General features: G+C 48.3%; 6 protein-coding genes and 1 pseudogene across 7 annotated transcripts; all 7 read left to right on the plus strand.

Moving 5' to 3' along the window:
* The first annotated feature begins 62 nt into the window (after positions 1–62).
* TEOVI_000081400:pseudogene lies at positions 63–678 on the plus strand (annotated as a pseudogene). Its single transcript is given in 2 exon segments — positions 63–587; positions 589–678. Coding segments are annotated over 2 exon segments (615 nt in total).
* Positions 679–1,323: 645 nt separating this feature from the next.
* Positions 1,324–2,028, plus strand: TEOVI_000081500 (uncharacterized protein; the record flags this gene model as incomplete). Its single annotated transcript, XM_067224146.1, has 1 exon — positions 1,324–2,028. The coding sequence occupies one exon, from the start codon at positions 1,324–1,326 to the stop codon at positions 2,026–2,028; it is 705 nt and encodes a 234-aa protein (XP_067080247.1).
* Positions 2,029–2,916: 888 nt separating this feature from the next.
* Positions 2,917–3,270, plus strand: TEOVI_000081600 (uncharacterized protein; the record flags this gene model as incomplete). Its single annotated transcript, XM_067224147.1, has 1 exon — positions 2,917–3,270. The coding sequence occupies one exon, from the start codon at positions 2,917–2,919 to the stop codon at positions 3,268–3,270; it is 354 nt and encodes a 117-aa protein (XP_067080248.1).
* An 851-nt stretch (positions 3,271–4,121) lies between these two features.
* On the plus strand, positions 4,122–5,201 carry TEOVI_000081700 (uncharacterized protein; the record flags this gene model as incomplete). Its single annotated transcript, XM_067224148.1, has 1 exon — positions 4,122–5,201. One exon carries the CDS (start codon positions 4,122–4,124, stop codon positions 5,199–5,201), a length of 1,080 nt encoding a protein of 359 aa, XP_067080249.1.
* A 359-nt stretch (positions 5,202–5,560) lies between these two features.
* TEOVI_000081800 (uncharacterized protein) lies at positions 5,561–6,121 on the plus strand (the record flags this gene model as incomplete). Its single annotated transcript, XM_067224149.1, has 1 exon — positions 5,561–6,121. The coding sequence occupies one exon, from the start codon at positions 5,561–5,563 to the stop codon at positions 6,119–6,121; it is 561 nt and encodes a 186-aa protein (XP_067080250.1).
* A 372-nt stretch (positions 6,122–6,493) lies between these two features.
* Positions 6,494–11,440, plus strand: TEOVI_000081900 (dicer-like protein; the record flags this gene model as incomplete). Its single annotated transcript, XM_067224150.1, has 1 exon — positions 6,494–11,440. One exon carries the CDS (start codon positions 6,494–6,496, stop codon positions 11,438–11,440), a length of 4,947 nt encoding a protein of 1,648 aa, XP_067080251.1.
* Positions 11,441–12,701: 1,261 nt separating this feature from the next.
* TEOVI_000082000 (ABC transporter, putative) lies at positions 12,702–16,178 on the plus strand (the record flags this gene model as incomplete). The annotated part of the gene is made up of 1 exon (XM_067224151.1): positions 12,702–16,178. The coding sequence occupies one exon, from the start codon at positions 12,702–12,704 to the stop codon at positions 16,176–16,178; it is 3,477 nt and encodes a 1,158-aa protein (XP_067080252.1).
* Between the last annotated feature and the right edge of the window lie 573 nt (positions 16,179–16,751).

The following is a 16,751-nucleotide window of genomic DNA, read 5'->3' on the forward strand; positions in this document are numbered from 1 at the left end:
GGGCGTGTAATCGTGCCGCAGTGGCCTTCTCCTGAAACCAGTATCTCCCGTTCGCCCACAAAATGTCTCTTTTTATCATTTCCTGCACGATCACATTTGCATACTTTGGCTTCTACCAAATGCGTTTGCCCCGCACCAGTTTCTTTCTTTTTGTTTTTTTTCGTTATTTTGTTGGCGCTGTTGATCTTATTTTTGTGTGTTTGTGCTTCTCCCCCTCTCCTCTCTCTTTCCCTCTTTTGAATGATGCGATGTGTTTTGTGTCTTTGCTTCAACCCATAACATTGCTTTCATTCAACATCCTTGTTCCTATATACGGACATGGCACCTTTGTGCCCCTTCTTTTCCATTCTCTTTCCAAAAAAAGACAAAACAATAAAAATGTGCAACTCCCTGTTCCTGTGTTGGTTGAATTGTGGGACAGTTCTTGCTATTCATTCAAAATATTACGTTTCTTTAAACTGAGGGGAGCGACGTTGCCGTCATTTGCATCAGTCCCTTACCCTCCTCCTCTCTTCCATGTTGTTAGACTTTCATGGAGTAATGAAGCTCAAATATTCTTATTACGCATGTGTCTCCGGTACGTTTCATTATGTTTTTCGTTTCTCTCCGTCTTTTTCTTTTCTTTTTTCTCCCTTTTCTTTTTCCCCATGCGGGTGTGACATGGCTTTGTCGCGTTGAAGGAACGTTAAGCATTGAGCCATTCAGTAGTCCACTACACTGGCTGTACCAATTATTATTTTTCTTTTGATTCATACATTTACAAATACATAAGGGAGAAATTAATAATTTAAAAAAAATAATTGATCAACAGTAAGAAAATAAGGATAAGTTAAATTAACAAAAAGTGTGGAGGAGACAGCTTTTCTCCCCCTCCCTTGTGGTGCATCTGTGCGCCTGTGGACGGTCTTTACACATTTTTTTGCCGCGGGGAAATATCTCCCCTTATTGTTCTTTGTTTGCAGCCAACAATTAATATAATTCATTTGGTGCTATTTTAGTCGTATTAGTTGGCAAACTTCTTCACCTTCGGAGAAAGCAGCACGAAAAGGGAAGAGTCCCGGCGGGAGATTTACCCTCCTGTATTTTTCTTCAGAAAAAAAAAGAGAACAGGTCTGTCTGATAACGAATACGGTTGCAGGGGTAAGTAAAGAAGTATATATACATAGAAAGAGCAGTTTTGAGGTGAAGCTCATCTGGAACAGGGCAAAGTGGATAGCACCACACAATTAAGATAGAGTGTTTTAGTTATTTGTCGCTGGTGCCACTTTTGTCGGTCTTCACAATCTTTATTTTGAGCAGTTACTCACTGCCTTAAGTAACACCATGAGCTCTGCTGAGCGGCATGCGGTTATGCTTCAGGATTGGCTCTTCGCGTGGGAAATCATCGCATCTTTCAGCTCCCCACGAACAGTGTGTGACCTTGAGACCTTATCACGTGATGTTCATAAGGTGATACGTGACAGTTCCACTGGCACACGCCTTATGCAGAGGTATTGGAACGTGCAATACCACCGACTCGTATGGGGAGATGAAGACCTTGATATCGGGAAACGTACACTTCATTTCTCCCTACCGCGCGCCTCCGGGCGAAAGAACTGGAAGAAGTTGTATCGGGAAGAGTATCCGCTTTGGCTCGCTCGCACCTTTCAGGGGATGGGCTCGCGTAACAATGATATCAATGAAGCAAAGGTGCGATTTCAGGTGGAGCCGGCGAATGAACTGCTAAGTGGAGAGGCGATGGAAAGCCTGGAACTTACGCAGGAGGAAACTGTCGCACGGCGTGTAGCAAAAGGTTTTGTCCGTGTGGAAGAAGGAAGCGGTAGTGGGCCCAACTCAGTGGATCGCAGGGGCAGGCGGAAGAGTGGTGGCAGTCAAAACCGCAAAGAGAAGCTGGTGGCCAAAGATCCGGCGGAGGGTCTTCAGCGTGAGGACTACAAAAATGACCGGCGCCTTCAGAAGCACAGGACAAAACATAATAAAGGCAAGCGGGGCACATGGGACGGGTACGCAGATGGTGAGTTTGATTAGTGTATGCAGGAATATGATAGTGTTGATGCGTTTTTTCTCCCTTGGATGGTCCACTTCCGCACGCGAATCCCCGCCCCACTCCCTCCCTCTTTCTTTTTTTTTTTGTATCTTACAGTGAAGTGTTTATCGTATCATTTGCCCCTCCCCCATACACACGCACACACCTGATAGTTTTCGTTTTTACTTTTCTGACTGGAAGTTGTGACAACTGCCTTTAATATTGAGGCGGGTATTAAGACGGAATGAGTTAAGTATCCACTGAAGGCCGGTACAAACCAGGTAACGGCTCCTCAGGCAGTGTTTTTTTTTTTGTCTTTTGTTGTTGTTGTTTTGTTGGCGGTGCCTGCATTGACTGAAGGCGTCGAAGTAACTCGCAAAGGAAAAAGATGGAGGAGGAGGAGGAGGAGTGATTGTTCTTATCATATGCTAGCGAAGGTATCGGACTAACTGACAAGGGGCTTCCACACAACATAATTTTTTTTCTTTGGTGGTTAAAAGTTCTGTGTGCTGTGGGCTTATTCGCGATCGACAAACTACAATGGTTTGGGGTGTACGAGTTGATGGAAAGTTATACATGGCTATCACCAACTTTTCCCTCACACTGAGCCGTTTCCGCCTATGCATTCCTCTCACGTCTTACCATGCGTGCTTATCTACGTCTATTCCTCTTTGATACTGTGAACCAATGTTACCATGAAGATAAAAGATTTAAATATATTTATATTATTTATATATATAGTACACAGGAAAGCAGGGGAACGAAAAAGAAACCTCGGGTAAAGTGGTGAAGATAAAGTTGGTTATTTTTTTTTTTTTATTTTTTTGTGTGTGGGAACCCACATTAGTGCGTTGGGGTGTTACCAAGCAAACGTAGAAAAAAAAGGGCTGATGAACCGGTTCTGCCGGCCATTCGCCGCAGCAACTTCATTACGTGTCGGCTCATCTGAACGCTGCAGCAGTCGAGCAGCGCTTATGGTATCGACACGTGGAAAATATGTGAGGCAACCCAGTCCTCAGTGGGACCCCGTACATGAAGATATAAATGCACATGTGAAGAAGCGGATTCCGGGCGAAACCCGGGTGGACCGCGTGCGGCGATTTGCCCGGGAGTGGCGTAATGTAGAATTGGAGCTTGGGGTCTACAAGGACTCACGAGGTCGTGAAATTAAGTACCGCAAAACGTTTGTTTACCGTTACACGTACCCCAACGCATTCGATGAGTTTTGGTGGCCGTGCAAGTGATGAAGCAAAAGAAAGTATTTATATACATATACATATATGTGTGTGTGTAGAAAATACTTCGTTGCAACTTGAGCAACGGAGTGTTGTTGTGGAGGGGAGAGGAAGTGATCGCAATTGGAGAAGCTCAGGAAAGAGGAAAGTCGCGTGTGTTCTGATTTTAAAAAAAAAAATAGAACAAACCTATATCAGAGATAGTAGTGTACAATTGTAGGAGTGAAAGTTGTAGTTACAGCTGTAGGCATTGTGGGGAGAAGGGGTTTTACATTCGATATAGTTTCAGTGTGTTGATCCGATGCGAATGTGGCGCGGAAAGAATAAGAAAGGGAGCGGGAAGGATAAGATTATTGCTTCGAGCATGCGCATGAATTTGAAGACCATTTGGTATGACTCGTGTGACGCTGACTGAAAAAGAGGAAGAGTTAATTGTTACGCCGAGATGGACAACGCCTGCCTTCCGCTGACAAGTTTCTCCATTTGTCTTCCTTCATGTCAATGCTGTTGATTGTGACGGATTCATTTGTCACGAGGTTTGATTTTCGCTTTTGTCCTAATGTGTTTGATGTGAACCCCACTGGGTGTGCGTGAGCGGAGCGAATAAAATGAAAGAAATTATGTGAATGGCCTAGGCGCCATGCCCCAATGCTCGCACCTTTCTCTTTGTTTTTGTATTTATTCCGAAATGCCAATAATATAATATCTGCTACTTACACCTTGAACTTTATATAACATTATCCATCATGTTAACGAATGGAAATGATGCATGAATATATACATTAAGTGAACATATTTGTCTAGCCTCTGGACAGTCCCATAGTGAAACGCATACGGAACCGCCAAAGGGGGGTTGGGAAATGGAGGCGGGCACATCCCCAATTCGGGCAGGAAGCAGCGACGGCGGTGGTTCGGTAAGAGGTGATATCTTTAGACGTCACAGTGTGAACAGCGGTGAAAACAACATGAATGACAACAAGGACAACGACTCCAACACTGAGTGGTCGGAGCAGTTTCGATTAATAGCCAGGCGCATGAGCCGCGCGCTGCTACGAAACCCACATCCAGACGTGCAAACTGATAAACGTGTCATGTACGGGGTGTTGTATGAGTTGTTCGAGCAGTGGTCGGAGCGGCAACAGCGCGCCCATTCCGTCAGTTTAACCGTAGAGCAGGTAGGAAGTATACTTCGGTATGGGGAGCAGACGTTGCGCCAGGCTTCGCTTACAGCGCCAGCACTTAATAAAGCACAGGTGGTGGTAGATCTCATCGCCGCATCTCCACTGATCGCTATTGGGGCACTCACACAAGAGCTACGTGGCCTTCAACCACCTGTCGTGCTGACGCCAATGGCGGAGGTGTTGGAACTTGCCCGTTTGCTTGACGTTTCACAAGGAGTCCGCACGCCCGTTGGAGCGGTTAATCTTGTGCATTTCGTCGCCCTGAGTTCGACGCTCTGCCCGGCGCCCGATATGGGAGCCCTGCTGTTGCTGGTCGCATCAAACGTTAAGCGCTGCCATCTTTTGTGCGCAGCCATTTACTACGAGTGGGCGATGATTGATGCGCAAAACCGCGAGGGACTGCTTCTTCTCTCGAGAGAGTTGGAAGAGAAACACCAACAGATGTGTGAGGGGTTCACGGTTGACATTTTAACGCCCCTACTTACTGGGTCGTTTGAACCATTTGGTGCCCGCCCAACCGACCCTGTTGCCGTTGACTATTTGGGAATGGGGAGTCTTCCGTGCACCGGTACCGCTGAGGAGCAGCAAAGGTGTCACCAACTAGCACCCCCCAGTGGGAATGAACTTGAGCCCACGTGTGAGGATAGCGACACTGGTGGCCACGGGGAGGGGGACTGTGAATCTTCTGTGGAGGATGAATACGACAGTGACTGTAGAGATACCGTGGACACGGAGTTCTGGCTTAGGTTGAGCAGCTAAAACGAAGGCTACAAATCGAGTAGGTTCCATAGAAGGAACAAGGGGAGAGATTTACGACCACACATTTGGTTCATTTACTCATTATTGATGGGGGAGGGGGATTCCTGGAGAGGCGGTAAGAGTTCTTTCAGCGAGCCCCATCCTATCATTCCTTGATTAGAGGCCAAGTGCGGGTGTGGATGGAGCCCTTTGTTGGTGTTTCTGTATAATTTGATCCTTGCTTCCTTCCTCTTACTTAGTTGGAACATAATCATCTGTCAACTTAAACGGTGTACCACCGTTATGAAAATGGACCTCTTAACTACTTCTCTTGCCACCTGACGCAGTGTTGAGGCTCTCAGGTGCTTGTGCCCAGGACAATGACTGACCCCTTCTATAGGTTACGGCGGCGCTGCCTCTTCCTGTTCGACCGTGGTGCGATTGGGGAAGCACTTTCGAAGCCCGACATGCTTAAACGCGTCGACGCCATCCTGCAGCAAGCAAGGCAGTCAAATGGGGTGGAAACTGAATCCACATCCACTGCGGCATGTGGAGCGGTCGGAACTTTCGATGAGTTATGCGTGTGCATTAGCAGGTGGCAGCGGAGACGACAATTCGCCGATTGGGAAGAGTGCTTGGAGTGGCTGCTGTTTCTACAAGAAAGGGTGCAGACCCCTGAAGCAGAACGCGACGCCTACAGATGGGCGTTACGTGAAATGATAACACTTTTCTCGGAAGAAGAACGTGAGTACAAGGACGCACTGTCTGAAGAAGGGGTTAAGTACTGGAGGAAGACAATTATATCGATGCAACCTTACTTTCACTTTACAAACAGCGCACAGGCCATGGACGTGGAAGGACGTGAAGGCCACCATCAAGTAAGCTGGAGCATTGGTGGGGAGCTTTCACCGTTGGTACGGCAAGTTTTTTTGCCCTTCTAAAAAGTAATCGAGTCGGAGCCCGGACGTGTTAGGGTCGCAACAAAACCCGTAATGATTCTGAAGCCCCTGTGCCTTTGAGTTCGCTTTGGCTATTTCGCTTTCACTCCTTCCCCAGCTGGCAGTGATATATGTTCCCCCACCACCATATCTGTCGTCATGTCTGCACGCTGTCTGTCCTATTACCCCTGTTTAACCTCCGCCTGTTTGACAGACTCTTCTTTAATGATGTTCCAGTATCGCCAATTATAATAGCAACAATAATATGCCTTTCCTCTTCGTTTCCCTTCTATATACAAGGATGCACGGAAAAGTAGTCACGGAAAGAATCGCAGTGTGTCGCGAGTCCTCATACCGCCTTTGCCAGGGGAAATAATGGATGAAGTTGGTGCTCTGACCGTCCAAGATGTTTTAACGGTGTGGCTTTGCGACCTTCCGCTTAAGACGACCCTAAAGGATGCACTATCAGGAGTGACACAACTTACAGGTGAAGAGAATATTAACCAGATACTGAGGTTCCACCCGCCGCATGCCAGTGCGCTGACGCAGTCTGGGGAGTGCAAAGGAATGCTTTCGCTGGTCGGTGAAAAAATCATTAAGGCGGTTGCCTCACAATATGCATTACTAAGCTTCCCAGTAGGGGACACCTACAAACTAACCAACGCCACGCGCGTCCTTATATCCAACGAAACCTTCGGAACTGTACTGAAGCAATACACTGGCCCAACTTTCGGTGAGCGTGAAATGTTCACGCGCTTCCTTGCACTTTCCTTGTATGGACACGGGGTGCGGGTTGCCTGCATGTTGCTTCTGCCGGTGTTCAGGGCGACTCTGCTTGCTAACCAATACGCCATCGATCTACCTGCTGTATTAAACTCCCTCGTACCATGCGCATCTTTTTCTCGTCGGAACCTCGGGGAAAAGCTTGAGATGCTGCGGGGAGAGCTTGAGAAACGGGGTGTAGTTGTTAAGAGAGTCGTGGAGTCGGGCCCTTGTGGATGGGGTGGGTGTGAACGATACACCGTGGAGGTGTTGTATGGCGGGGAGCTGTCGCGGTGCGAGAAGGGAAAGGTGCTGAGTGAGTTTTATCATATTGTCATGGAGGAAGCGAAGAAAACTATAGCTAACACAGAGGTCAAAAAGCCAAGGACCGTAACTTTCGAACCTGAGCACCTCAAGATGTGGATGCATAATTTGCGTTTCCTGCTGCGCCTCAGTGACAGGTACAGAGATGAGTTTGACGACAACACGCTTCAGTCGATAAAGCAAAGCGCCGGTTGGATACCGATCAGCGAAGTTCAACAGCTGCTTGAAGCCCAAGTAACCAGGTCAAACAGGCAGCAGCCACCTGGGCGCGATTGGATATGTGAGCTTGTGAAAAGGCACGATCTCCTGGGGCGATTCCAGGTAGGAACCTGTGACGTAGAGGGAAGTGAGTTCGAGGGGCTACAGTGCGCGCGTGCTCTTTACGGTCACGAGGGGCGCAATCTGCTGATGAAGAGTGTATTTGACTCGTTCAGCACCATCCGTGATCCTGGTGGTCGACCCTCCACTGGATGGATGCGCATTGATGGAAAAAGGATGAAGTTGGTGAGCAAAGACAAAGGTTATTCGCTACATGACAGCATACCGCATGTCACTATCCATTCGACCGAAAGCCTTCACGCTTTTCAGTGGTATCGCCTAAAAAAACCGTTAGAGGAACAGTATGACGAAATATTGTCGTCGCGGAAGCCGCTGTACTTTGCGGAGTTTCGTCTTCACGATGCCTTAAATGACGATAGGATGCTAGTGAGGGAATTAAAGGGCATTGGCGCTGTTCCGCCACAATGGGTCGTTTTTACAGAGCATAATAGAGATGATGACCACCAGAGGAGCACTTTGGTTATTCCGGAAAATTACTTCACTGGAAAGGTAGCGGTGTTGTGTACGAATGCCGAGGATGTAGCGACCGAAGGCATGATTGACACAAAGGATCGACAGACCCCTGAAGATGAGGAACTTCTAATCGTCTACAAAACCTGGCTACTGTCAGCAGATACACAAAACTCCGGTGACAGCAAAGATGGTGAGGAGAACCTGTCTCCACGCCACAGGCTGCCCGCCCACCATACCTCAACCGGTGCTACTAGCAGTGATGACAAAGGGACGACTTCGGTTGGAGCACACGATTGTGTGGTGATGGACCAGGCAGAGCAGCCCAGCGTACCGACTGCAGACTATATGGAGATGCTTCTGGATGAGGAGAAGAGAAAGATAGAGCTTTTCGAAAATACAAACACGTACGCCACTTTCGTAGCCTTTCCCAAGTACAATCTTCATGGTGCTCAGATCCAAAACCGCTCCAAGGGCATTGCAGCATTTAAGACATGGATACAGGAAGGGGGGTTGAAGTACTCTCGTTGGCGTACCGGAGAGAATGACCAGGAGGAAACATATGAGGTGCGCAAACCGCGCAACTGGAGTGCTGAGTTCGTGGAGTGTATAGCAGGAGAGCTGGGACTTACTCACATGCCTGACAAAACACTTCTCAAGTGGGCAACTACACGGGAGTGTGAGGATAAGGAACAGAACTATGAAATATTGGAATTTATCGGCGATGCCATAATGGATTTTATAGTGGTATCAGACAGCTTTCTTCTGGGGGAGCCCTGGCACAAGGATGTTAATACCAAACTGTGCTGCAACGAAGTACTAGCCACACTCATTCCACCCGGACTAAGCGAGGAACTCTCGAGAGTTTATGACGAGGTTCATTACAAGGTTAAAGCAGACATGGTAGAGAGCATTCTGGGAGCAGTGTATCAAAGCGGGATGGGGCTTGATGAAGTGCGGAAGCAGCTACGAAGGTTTTTCAGGTGGATCCCCGATATTATCATGGATGTTAAGAACTTGTGTAACTCCACTGTCGAGGCACTTCGTGCCGCCGAGAGAGTGTGCCCGTACCTTCATCCGAATGAAGAAGCACTTGACCAGTTATTCAAGTATGATTGTGAATCACTCATTGACGAGGAATTCTTTAGTATGTTTGGATGTGTGGATCGCAAACGTTTTGATGCTCGGGGGGCGAGCCACTACGCATTGACACCATTTCACCGGATCCAAGACAAAATGTTCGCAACACACTTCACCACAGGTTCGTGCTACTCGTACCGTTATGTTCCCTCTATTGATACTCCATCCATATTCAACAGAATTCTTTCCGCATTTTCAGCTGGATCTATTGCTTTTGTAAATGAACTTGTTACCGAGGATACGCATGTAACAATCGATTTCGATGGTGCCAGTGTCCACGCACACGGTGCTCTGCGCCTCATTTGGAGCTGGTTTATTGACAAATTCCCCTCAAAATCGTCTATGTTTCTTCTAGACTGCTCAGGAATGTCAGTGGTCACAAACAGGTTAAAGTATTCGTACCACATCCACTTTCCACAAGCGGTGACAACTCTAAGCAAATCGAAGTCCTTGGTGGAAGAGCTCCAGTCTTATGTCGTTAAATGCGTGGGTGCGGGCAGTTTGTTGGGTGACATTGTCGGGTTCCATTGGAAGGAAGGTGAGGGTAACCAAGAAAGGGAAGCGGCCGTAGCGGGACGCGTGATATTGTGCACCAAATTATTGCATCAAAGGCTACGCGAAGCCGGGGGGAGAGTTGATGCGAAGTTCTCCGCGTACATGGATTTACAGAGCATCCTTGCACTTGGGCGGACGTGTCGTGAGATACGTCATGCAACACTCAGCTACCTGTGCGAGAAATTGCATCCAAAGGAACCTTGGGGTTTTGTTGTGATGGGTTGGTCGCGGCATCCCGTCGGCCAGACCAGCGAACGAGAGCCCCAGTTTGTGCTTGTGCGGACGCTATGGGCCTCTCAACAAGAGAAAGACTACATTGGTACGTTGATTCTTTTTCCCACGGAAAGTTTGAGTGACACAACCGATGAAACGAGCTCTGTCTGGAAGGCAGTTGTGCGGAAAGTGAAGGAAAAGGAGTGTAAGCCAAAGGAGTTCTTCCTTGAAGTCGTCAAGTCGAGTCGGGAACAGTGCATTTTCTCTTCGGCTTATTGGGAGCGAGTTATTGATAGCAGTCTACATAGCAGCAGGAAGTTGAGAATGTACTTGAATGACAAGTTCGATGTGAAGTATGGCCAGGAGTTCCGACCACTTTTTCTCGAAAGACTGGTCAACTCCAGTCAAGAAGTGAGGACAGTGACACCCAAGGAGAGCAACGTGTCTCGCTTTGTCAGGAGCCAGGAAATGAAGGCTTCAGCAAAAGACAACGGTGAGGAAGAGTACCCGGTTGAGGTTGCACATGGGTCAACGCTCCGCCTTGTTTCCCTCCGATGCCCAGGGTACCGCGATGTGTATGGTAAGCTTTGGAACGCGTGGTCAGTAGGAAACAACAGCGACGATACATTTGTCAGCATCGAGCTCGGCACTCCGGTGGACGACTTGCTACCAGTTTTCGGCGCTGAATATAAAGAGGACGAAATCCTTTCAACGGAATGGACCCGTTTCGTGGAAGGCGCTTTTGGGCTGCAGCCGAGTGTAGAAACTCTGGGTGGTGGCAGCAGCGAACAGAAAACAGCTGCTTTGCAGCCTGCATACTGGATTTACGACCCTAAGTTAGGTCAGGCCAACTTTTGCATCGCTGGTGAAGTCGCCTTCTTCATCAGGCCATGTACGTGTCTGTTGGAGGGTCTAACGACACAGGGAGGAATGAAACAAATGGTACAATACATTGTACCGACAGTTAAGTTAGAAGACTTGCCGACAAGGGAGTGGATGCGGTCGTATCCTTCAAATTGTTTTCCGCTCTTCCTAGCACCACGAAAAGGAAGTTGCTTCCAGCCCGCAGGTGAACCACATCCGGTGGTGGCATCTAACGACGGTCAGACAATTACGGTTCAAGCCCCGGTCACAGCGGCTGCTGTTACACGTGTCCGTTCTAAGGTCATTGAAGTAACACTCAACAGCAGCACCCAAAGGCCCGTGGACTTTGAACAACTCTACAAGGCGATGGATGATGTGTTCAGTGGGTCGTATGGCCCATCCCTTTTTGTCACTTCTGATATGGCGATTTTTTCGGTTTTACTAGACCGCTTCCCATGTGTTGTGACTCCTGATTATTTCAAGTCTTCAGTGTCGGAGGACTATACAATCCATAACGGCCGCACCTTTCACTACATCTTTATTATGGACAATGCGTGCGACCACTACCAACACACAAAGGTTTCCACAGGCCTGCTGGAACTGCTAGACAAGGAAGTCGGTATGATATTAGTGACGAGTGCAACTATACAAAAATTTTTTCGCACAAACCGCTGATGGGACTTAGTGCCGTAAACCAAAACTGGGGGTTTGGGTTCCCTTCTCGTCTGCTAAAGAAAATGGGAAAAAACACTGAATTTTGTATAGGAGAGAGGGAAAGAGGGGGAGCATCCTTTACCTGCAGCCGGTCTCTGGTTAAGGGGTGTATGAACTACGAAAAAAGGGAGTAAATGACACCCGGTGGTCAAACTGCTGAGGTGTGGTTTGGTGTGCTTCTCGGCAACCGAATCCGCGAGGTTTTGAGTGGGTGTGAAGAATTTACTCCTCGGCAAGTTGTAGCCGGTAAGCTCAACAGACCGCAGTTTGAGCAGCCTGGTAGTACATAAATTGACAGCGAACGTTAACCACATGCCTATTTTTTTTTAGCGGTCGTGAGGATCGTAGGGATGACTCCACTTCTTTTCACATTGTTGCAATTAAAATGTTCGGCGTTGTCGAGGAGAAATCGATGTGACACATGCTTCTCGTCGGTCCGTGTGAAGAGAGTGCAGTTTGCACAACCATAGGTGGGGTGGGTGGCGCATCTGCCCTCTGGAAACCGTTTTGACGCCTCCCGCTCCCTTTGTTTTACCACATCCTCACCGTTAATACTTTTCTTGGTTTCAAACATCTCTGGGTAGTAGGGGGTGGAATGATCATTGTTTTAGCGCTCATCCTAAGTTTTGAAGAATGAATGTTGAAAGGACACTAATACCATGGGCAAAGGGAAACTGACCTCTTTTTTGTCGTTTTTTTTTTTTTCGCTCCCTCTCGACCTTCCCCAATCTTGACCCCGGTCTCACCTCACTTGAAACGATCATATGGGCTGTTTTTTCCAAGAAGCAACGGATGCCGGTAACGGCCTGCAGCCATCTTTACACCGCCGGGGGTGGAGGGTGACTTGCATTGCAGAACGAAGAGAGCAGTTACGGATGGGCGTGATGTTTGTCAGTTGTCCTTTCTCCTTAACTCTTCGGGGAGTTTACATTTCTTCGGGCAGCGGCAATATTGTGTTCACCACTGTGTGTGCACCGGAGCCAGTAAGTAACAACTTTGGGATGGATCATTGTTTCCCATCATTCAAACCGTATAGGTAACCTGTCGCGCATAAGATGCCTTTTCTTTTTTTCGCTTCGTTGTGGTTCTCTTTTCTTTATGATCATTATTTCAATCCAACTCTTTTGTATTCATCTTTCGTGATAGCCCTTATTGTTGCCCTTGTCACAAGGTGTATACATTTTTTTAAAGAAAATATTTTTGTTCAATTAGCAGCCAGGATATGCACTCAGAATTGAAAGCCTATGCTGTTCTTGTTGCTTTTACCCTCCTTGGAGAGCTTGGTCCCTTTCGAGGCGCGTACAGCTCCGTCGAGGACGAAGTAGCGGCATCGCATTCCCTCCAAGAGGTTCTTGATTTCCCAACTGTATCATATTATGACTCACTCGTAGGAGAGCCTTTAACGGGAGGGCACCACCGTGGTATCGTTGATATGTTTTCCGGTAGCTCCACTGAGTGCTTCAACGGAGGTGTGCCCCCGACGAATGGGGATTCGAACTGCACCTGTCCCGCGCGAAGCAAATTTTCAGGTCTTAAGTGTGAGATGTGCCAGACAGATGGTTCGTGTGATTCCATCGCAGGTCCGCAAAGTGTGTGCGAGAGGAGGCTAGCAATTTGGGGATCAAACAAGCAGTTCGAGTGCTCATTTAACACGCCATTCTTCATTAAGCAAATGGGTGGCGGCCGCGATGTCGAGGCCCTCGTGACTCTCAATTGCTCAACACCCGATGGCACCGCCTTTCATGAGAGTAACTCCGGTACCTGCGAGATGACATTGTTCCGGGTGGAACCAAAGCACGAATATGTAGATCCATTTTTTAGTTGTTCGGTGGAACAGTGCACGATGCACCTCGAGGAAATCAAAACGAACAAGGCAAATAAAACACCAACCAACTCAAACATCATCTCGAAGGCGGGCCTCATTGCATGGCGGGTGCTCATTGTCGCATTGTGCCTGCTACTGGCGATGCTGCAGTGCGTTTCACCCAAGGTGGGTCGCGGACGAACGGCGAAGCTTTTGTATGTGCTAGCTTGCCTGTTGGTAGCGGTGACATTACTTTTTATACTCGTGATGGTTCTCAACATGCATCAGGGGACACCGGAACTCAATGCCGTGTACGAGTGTAATAAAACACATTGCGACTGCTCGGAGGATCCACCGAAGGAGTATGGACCATTTTGCTCAGGAACGGTTATGAAAAAATTTATACTTCCGCAGATCAAAAACTCTATCAAGATAGTTTGTAACTTGCAGGATAAGACGTGCAGGCTGACGCTAAAGGACGTTAAAATCATTATTGACTTAAACTGCACAGCCAGTGAGTGCACAAATAAAAGGAAGTTTCCCAACGGACCGTCGCTGCCGGTACCGGCAGATGATAAGGCACAACGGGCACTACTCACTTTCATTGCCCTCGGTTTTTTGGTGTTGTTGGTGCTGTTTGGTTTGCATGTTTTGTGGGTCCTTAGGAGGACGCAGAAAAGAAAGGCCGAATTCGTTGATAGGTTTGGACTCCCAGAGTTGTGGACTCAAGAAGGAGAAGAAGGTGTGCCAGAAACGCGTTGCAACGGCCAGGGGTGGGGGGTTGCAACGCAACGGCAGCGGCGGCACGAGGGAGGTGCAGGGGGCTTGACTACAGCACGAAGCGCAATGTCCATCGGCGAAGCCGGTGGATCAGCGCAGAGAAGTTGTAGTGGTGATATGCCCAGCTTAAGTGAATCCGAGAGGCACTTCACCAGCAACACTAACCGACATGACAAGAAGGATTTCATCCGTGGGGTGACAAAGTCTCCCCTCAAACTACAACTGACTGATTTGGACTACAAGCTTGAGTCCTCTTGCTTTTCCAGCAACAATAACGATGCATCACAACATATACTGCAGCAAGTAAACTTCTCTGTGAGGTCAGGAGATGTGCTTGCAATCATTGGCCCCTCAGGAGCTGGGAAAACGAGCTTGCTAGACCTTCTGTCGGCACGGAGGAAGCAAGGACGTGTCTTTGGAGAGATGACAATAAACAACACCCCGCTAGTCGGTGCCTCCAATGAGGTTACGGAACAGTATCGTAACATCATTGGTTACGTCTCCCAGGAAGATACGCTGATTCCAGCCCTGACAGTATACGAAACCATCAAGTACGCCGCCCGGTTGAAGCTACCTCAGGCGTTCTCCAGCGAAAGTATCAACGGGATTGTAGACCGTATGATTGAAGCGTTGAGATTGACTCGTTGTAAGGACACAGTCATTGGTGATGGAACCAAGCTGCGTGGTGTTAGCGGAGGAGAGAAGCGGCGAGTCTCAATTGCCGTAGAGCTATTAGCCAACCCGCGTATCCTCTTCCTTGACGAACCAACAAGCGGTCTTGATGCTGTCAGCGCCAAACATGTCATCGATGCTGTCGTTCAGCTTGCAAAGGAGTCACCTATGCGGGCATACGCACCGCATTACTTCGCGTTCAGGCCCATTGTCATTTTCAGTATACATCAACCTTCACAGGAAATTTACGAGCTCTGTGATAAAATTTTGCTTCTTTCACGCGGTATGAGTATCTATTGTGGTCCCGCCAGCTGTGCTGCGGAGACACTTGAGGCACGCGTCCAACGGGTGATGGGAGGCGTCCAGACAATCCCACGCCTTGCCGACAACCCGAACCACGCAGAGTATCTGATGAAGCTCGAGGAAATTGTCGACGATGTGGCACGCGTGGAACTTCAGAGGGAGAACACGGCACAGATGCTTTCAAGAGACGAGACATCATCAGGAATGCGTCACGAAGAGCAAGCCATAATCAGAGGGGACATCATCCTCAAGACAACTTTTGGCTTCCGCAGGTATTATGCGAATGTGTACCAGCAAGTTGGGCTGCTAACGTCGCGTGCAGCTCGTTCTCTGCTTACCTCTTCTCATCTGATTGTCTGCCACGCTGCAGTTACGGCATCGGTCAGCACCCTCATGATGATCTTATATCACGAGGAGGGGCTGGATCTCCCAGGAGCCCTTAACCGTGCGGGGTCCGTCACGTTTCTTCTGTTGGTTGTTTCATTTGCATCACTAAGCTGCCTTGAGCATCTGGTCACAGAGCGGAAGCTGTTCGCAGTGGAGCGCGAAAACGGGTATTACACCACTCTGCCGTATCTCCTGTCGAAGATAATTGTCGACATCATACCGCTCCGAGTTCTACCGACGTTGGTGATGGCAGCGCTCATCTATGTGCCCATGGGGCTTCGGGGGGACAGTGGCATACACTTATTCTGGTTCATCATCATTGTGGCACTGTTTTCAGTCTGCATTACACTGATTGTAATGTGTGTGGGAGTTGTTACTGGTTCATTTGGTTCCGCTGCCCTTTTGAGCAGCGTCGTCATCCTATGGAACTTCGTTTTTGGGGGTTTGCTCGTGCAATCAACAACAGTCCCCGCGGCACTTCGACCGTTCCAGGCAGCCTCGCCTTTCTTTCTTGCCTTTGAATCTCTATTGGTGAATGAACTTGATGGGCAGGATTGTACCTTCGCTCCGACAGACGCAACGGGAAAGCCATCGTCGACAAATGTACCAATTTTATGTGTGCAGTACTTGACCAACATGGGCCTCACACCCGCACGCTTTACCAGGGATGTTGGGCAGCTTGCGGTAATGGTGCTCGTGCTACTGTGCTTGGCGTGGCTACTTCTGTTCCAATTCACTACTGTCGCACGTTGAAGGTAGTTAGTTGAGGGAGGGAGAGGAAGAAGAGCAGACTGCAGAGCAGTTGATAGTTAATTCATCAAACCACAAGGAGGACCAGAGGGATGTATGAAGTCTGTGGGGTGTATAATCTAGTGTAGCAGTGCGTGTCGAGCGTGGAAACACATCCACTTATTCCTTCTTTTCCCACAAGGATATATATCCACTCATAGTTTCTTTTTTCCCTTACGCGGTGTCAGGCATGTAAGTAGATCTCTGTTGAGCATCGTGTGATGCGAAAAGTTGTGTTTGAAAAGAGGAATGAGAAGGACGGAAAAGGGGTGAATCGTTCAGACAGTAGTAGGGGGTGTAGGGGAACTGGAACGGAGCTGAGAGGTTTAAAAATTCTTTCTACTCCGTTGTTGCTTTCTCGTCGGTACCACTGCCGTTAAAGCTTGCGACGCAAAGCTTGTGGTTATCTGTACGCGTGCGTGGGCATTAATACGACTGTTGGTGCTACCATTGTTCATAGGGCCCGCGGCCACTTTGAACTTGATCATTGTTTGCTTTATCCAGTTACACTTAGTTCGGGAATACGACAAAAAAAAA

The sequence above is a fragment of the Trypanosoma equiperdum genome, assembly GCF_001457755.1.
Source record: "Trypanosoma equiperdum strain OVI genome assembly, contig: ctg_245, whole genome shotgun sequence".
In the NCBI taxonomy this organism is placed as follows: Eukaryota; Euglenozoa; class Kinetoplastea; order Trypanosomatida; family Trypanosomatidae; genus Trypanosoma; species Trypanosoma equiperdum.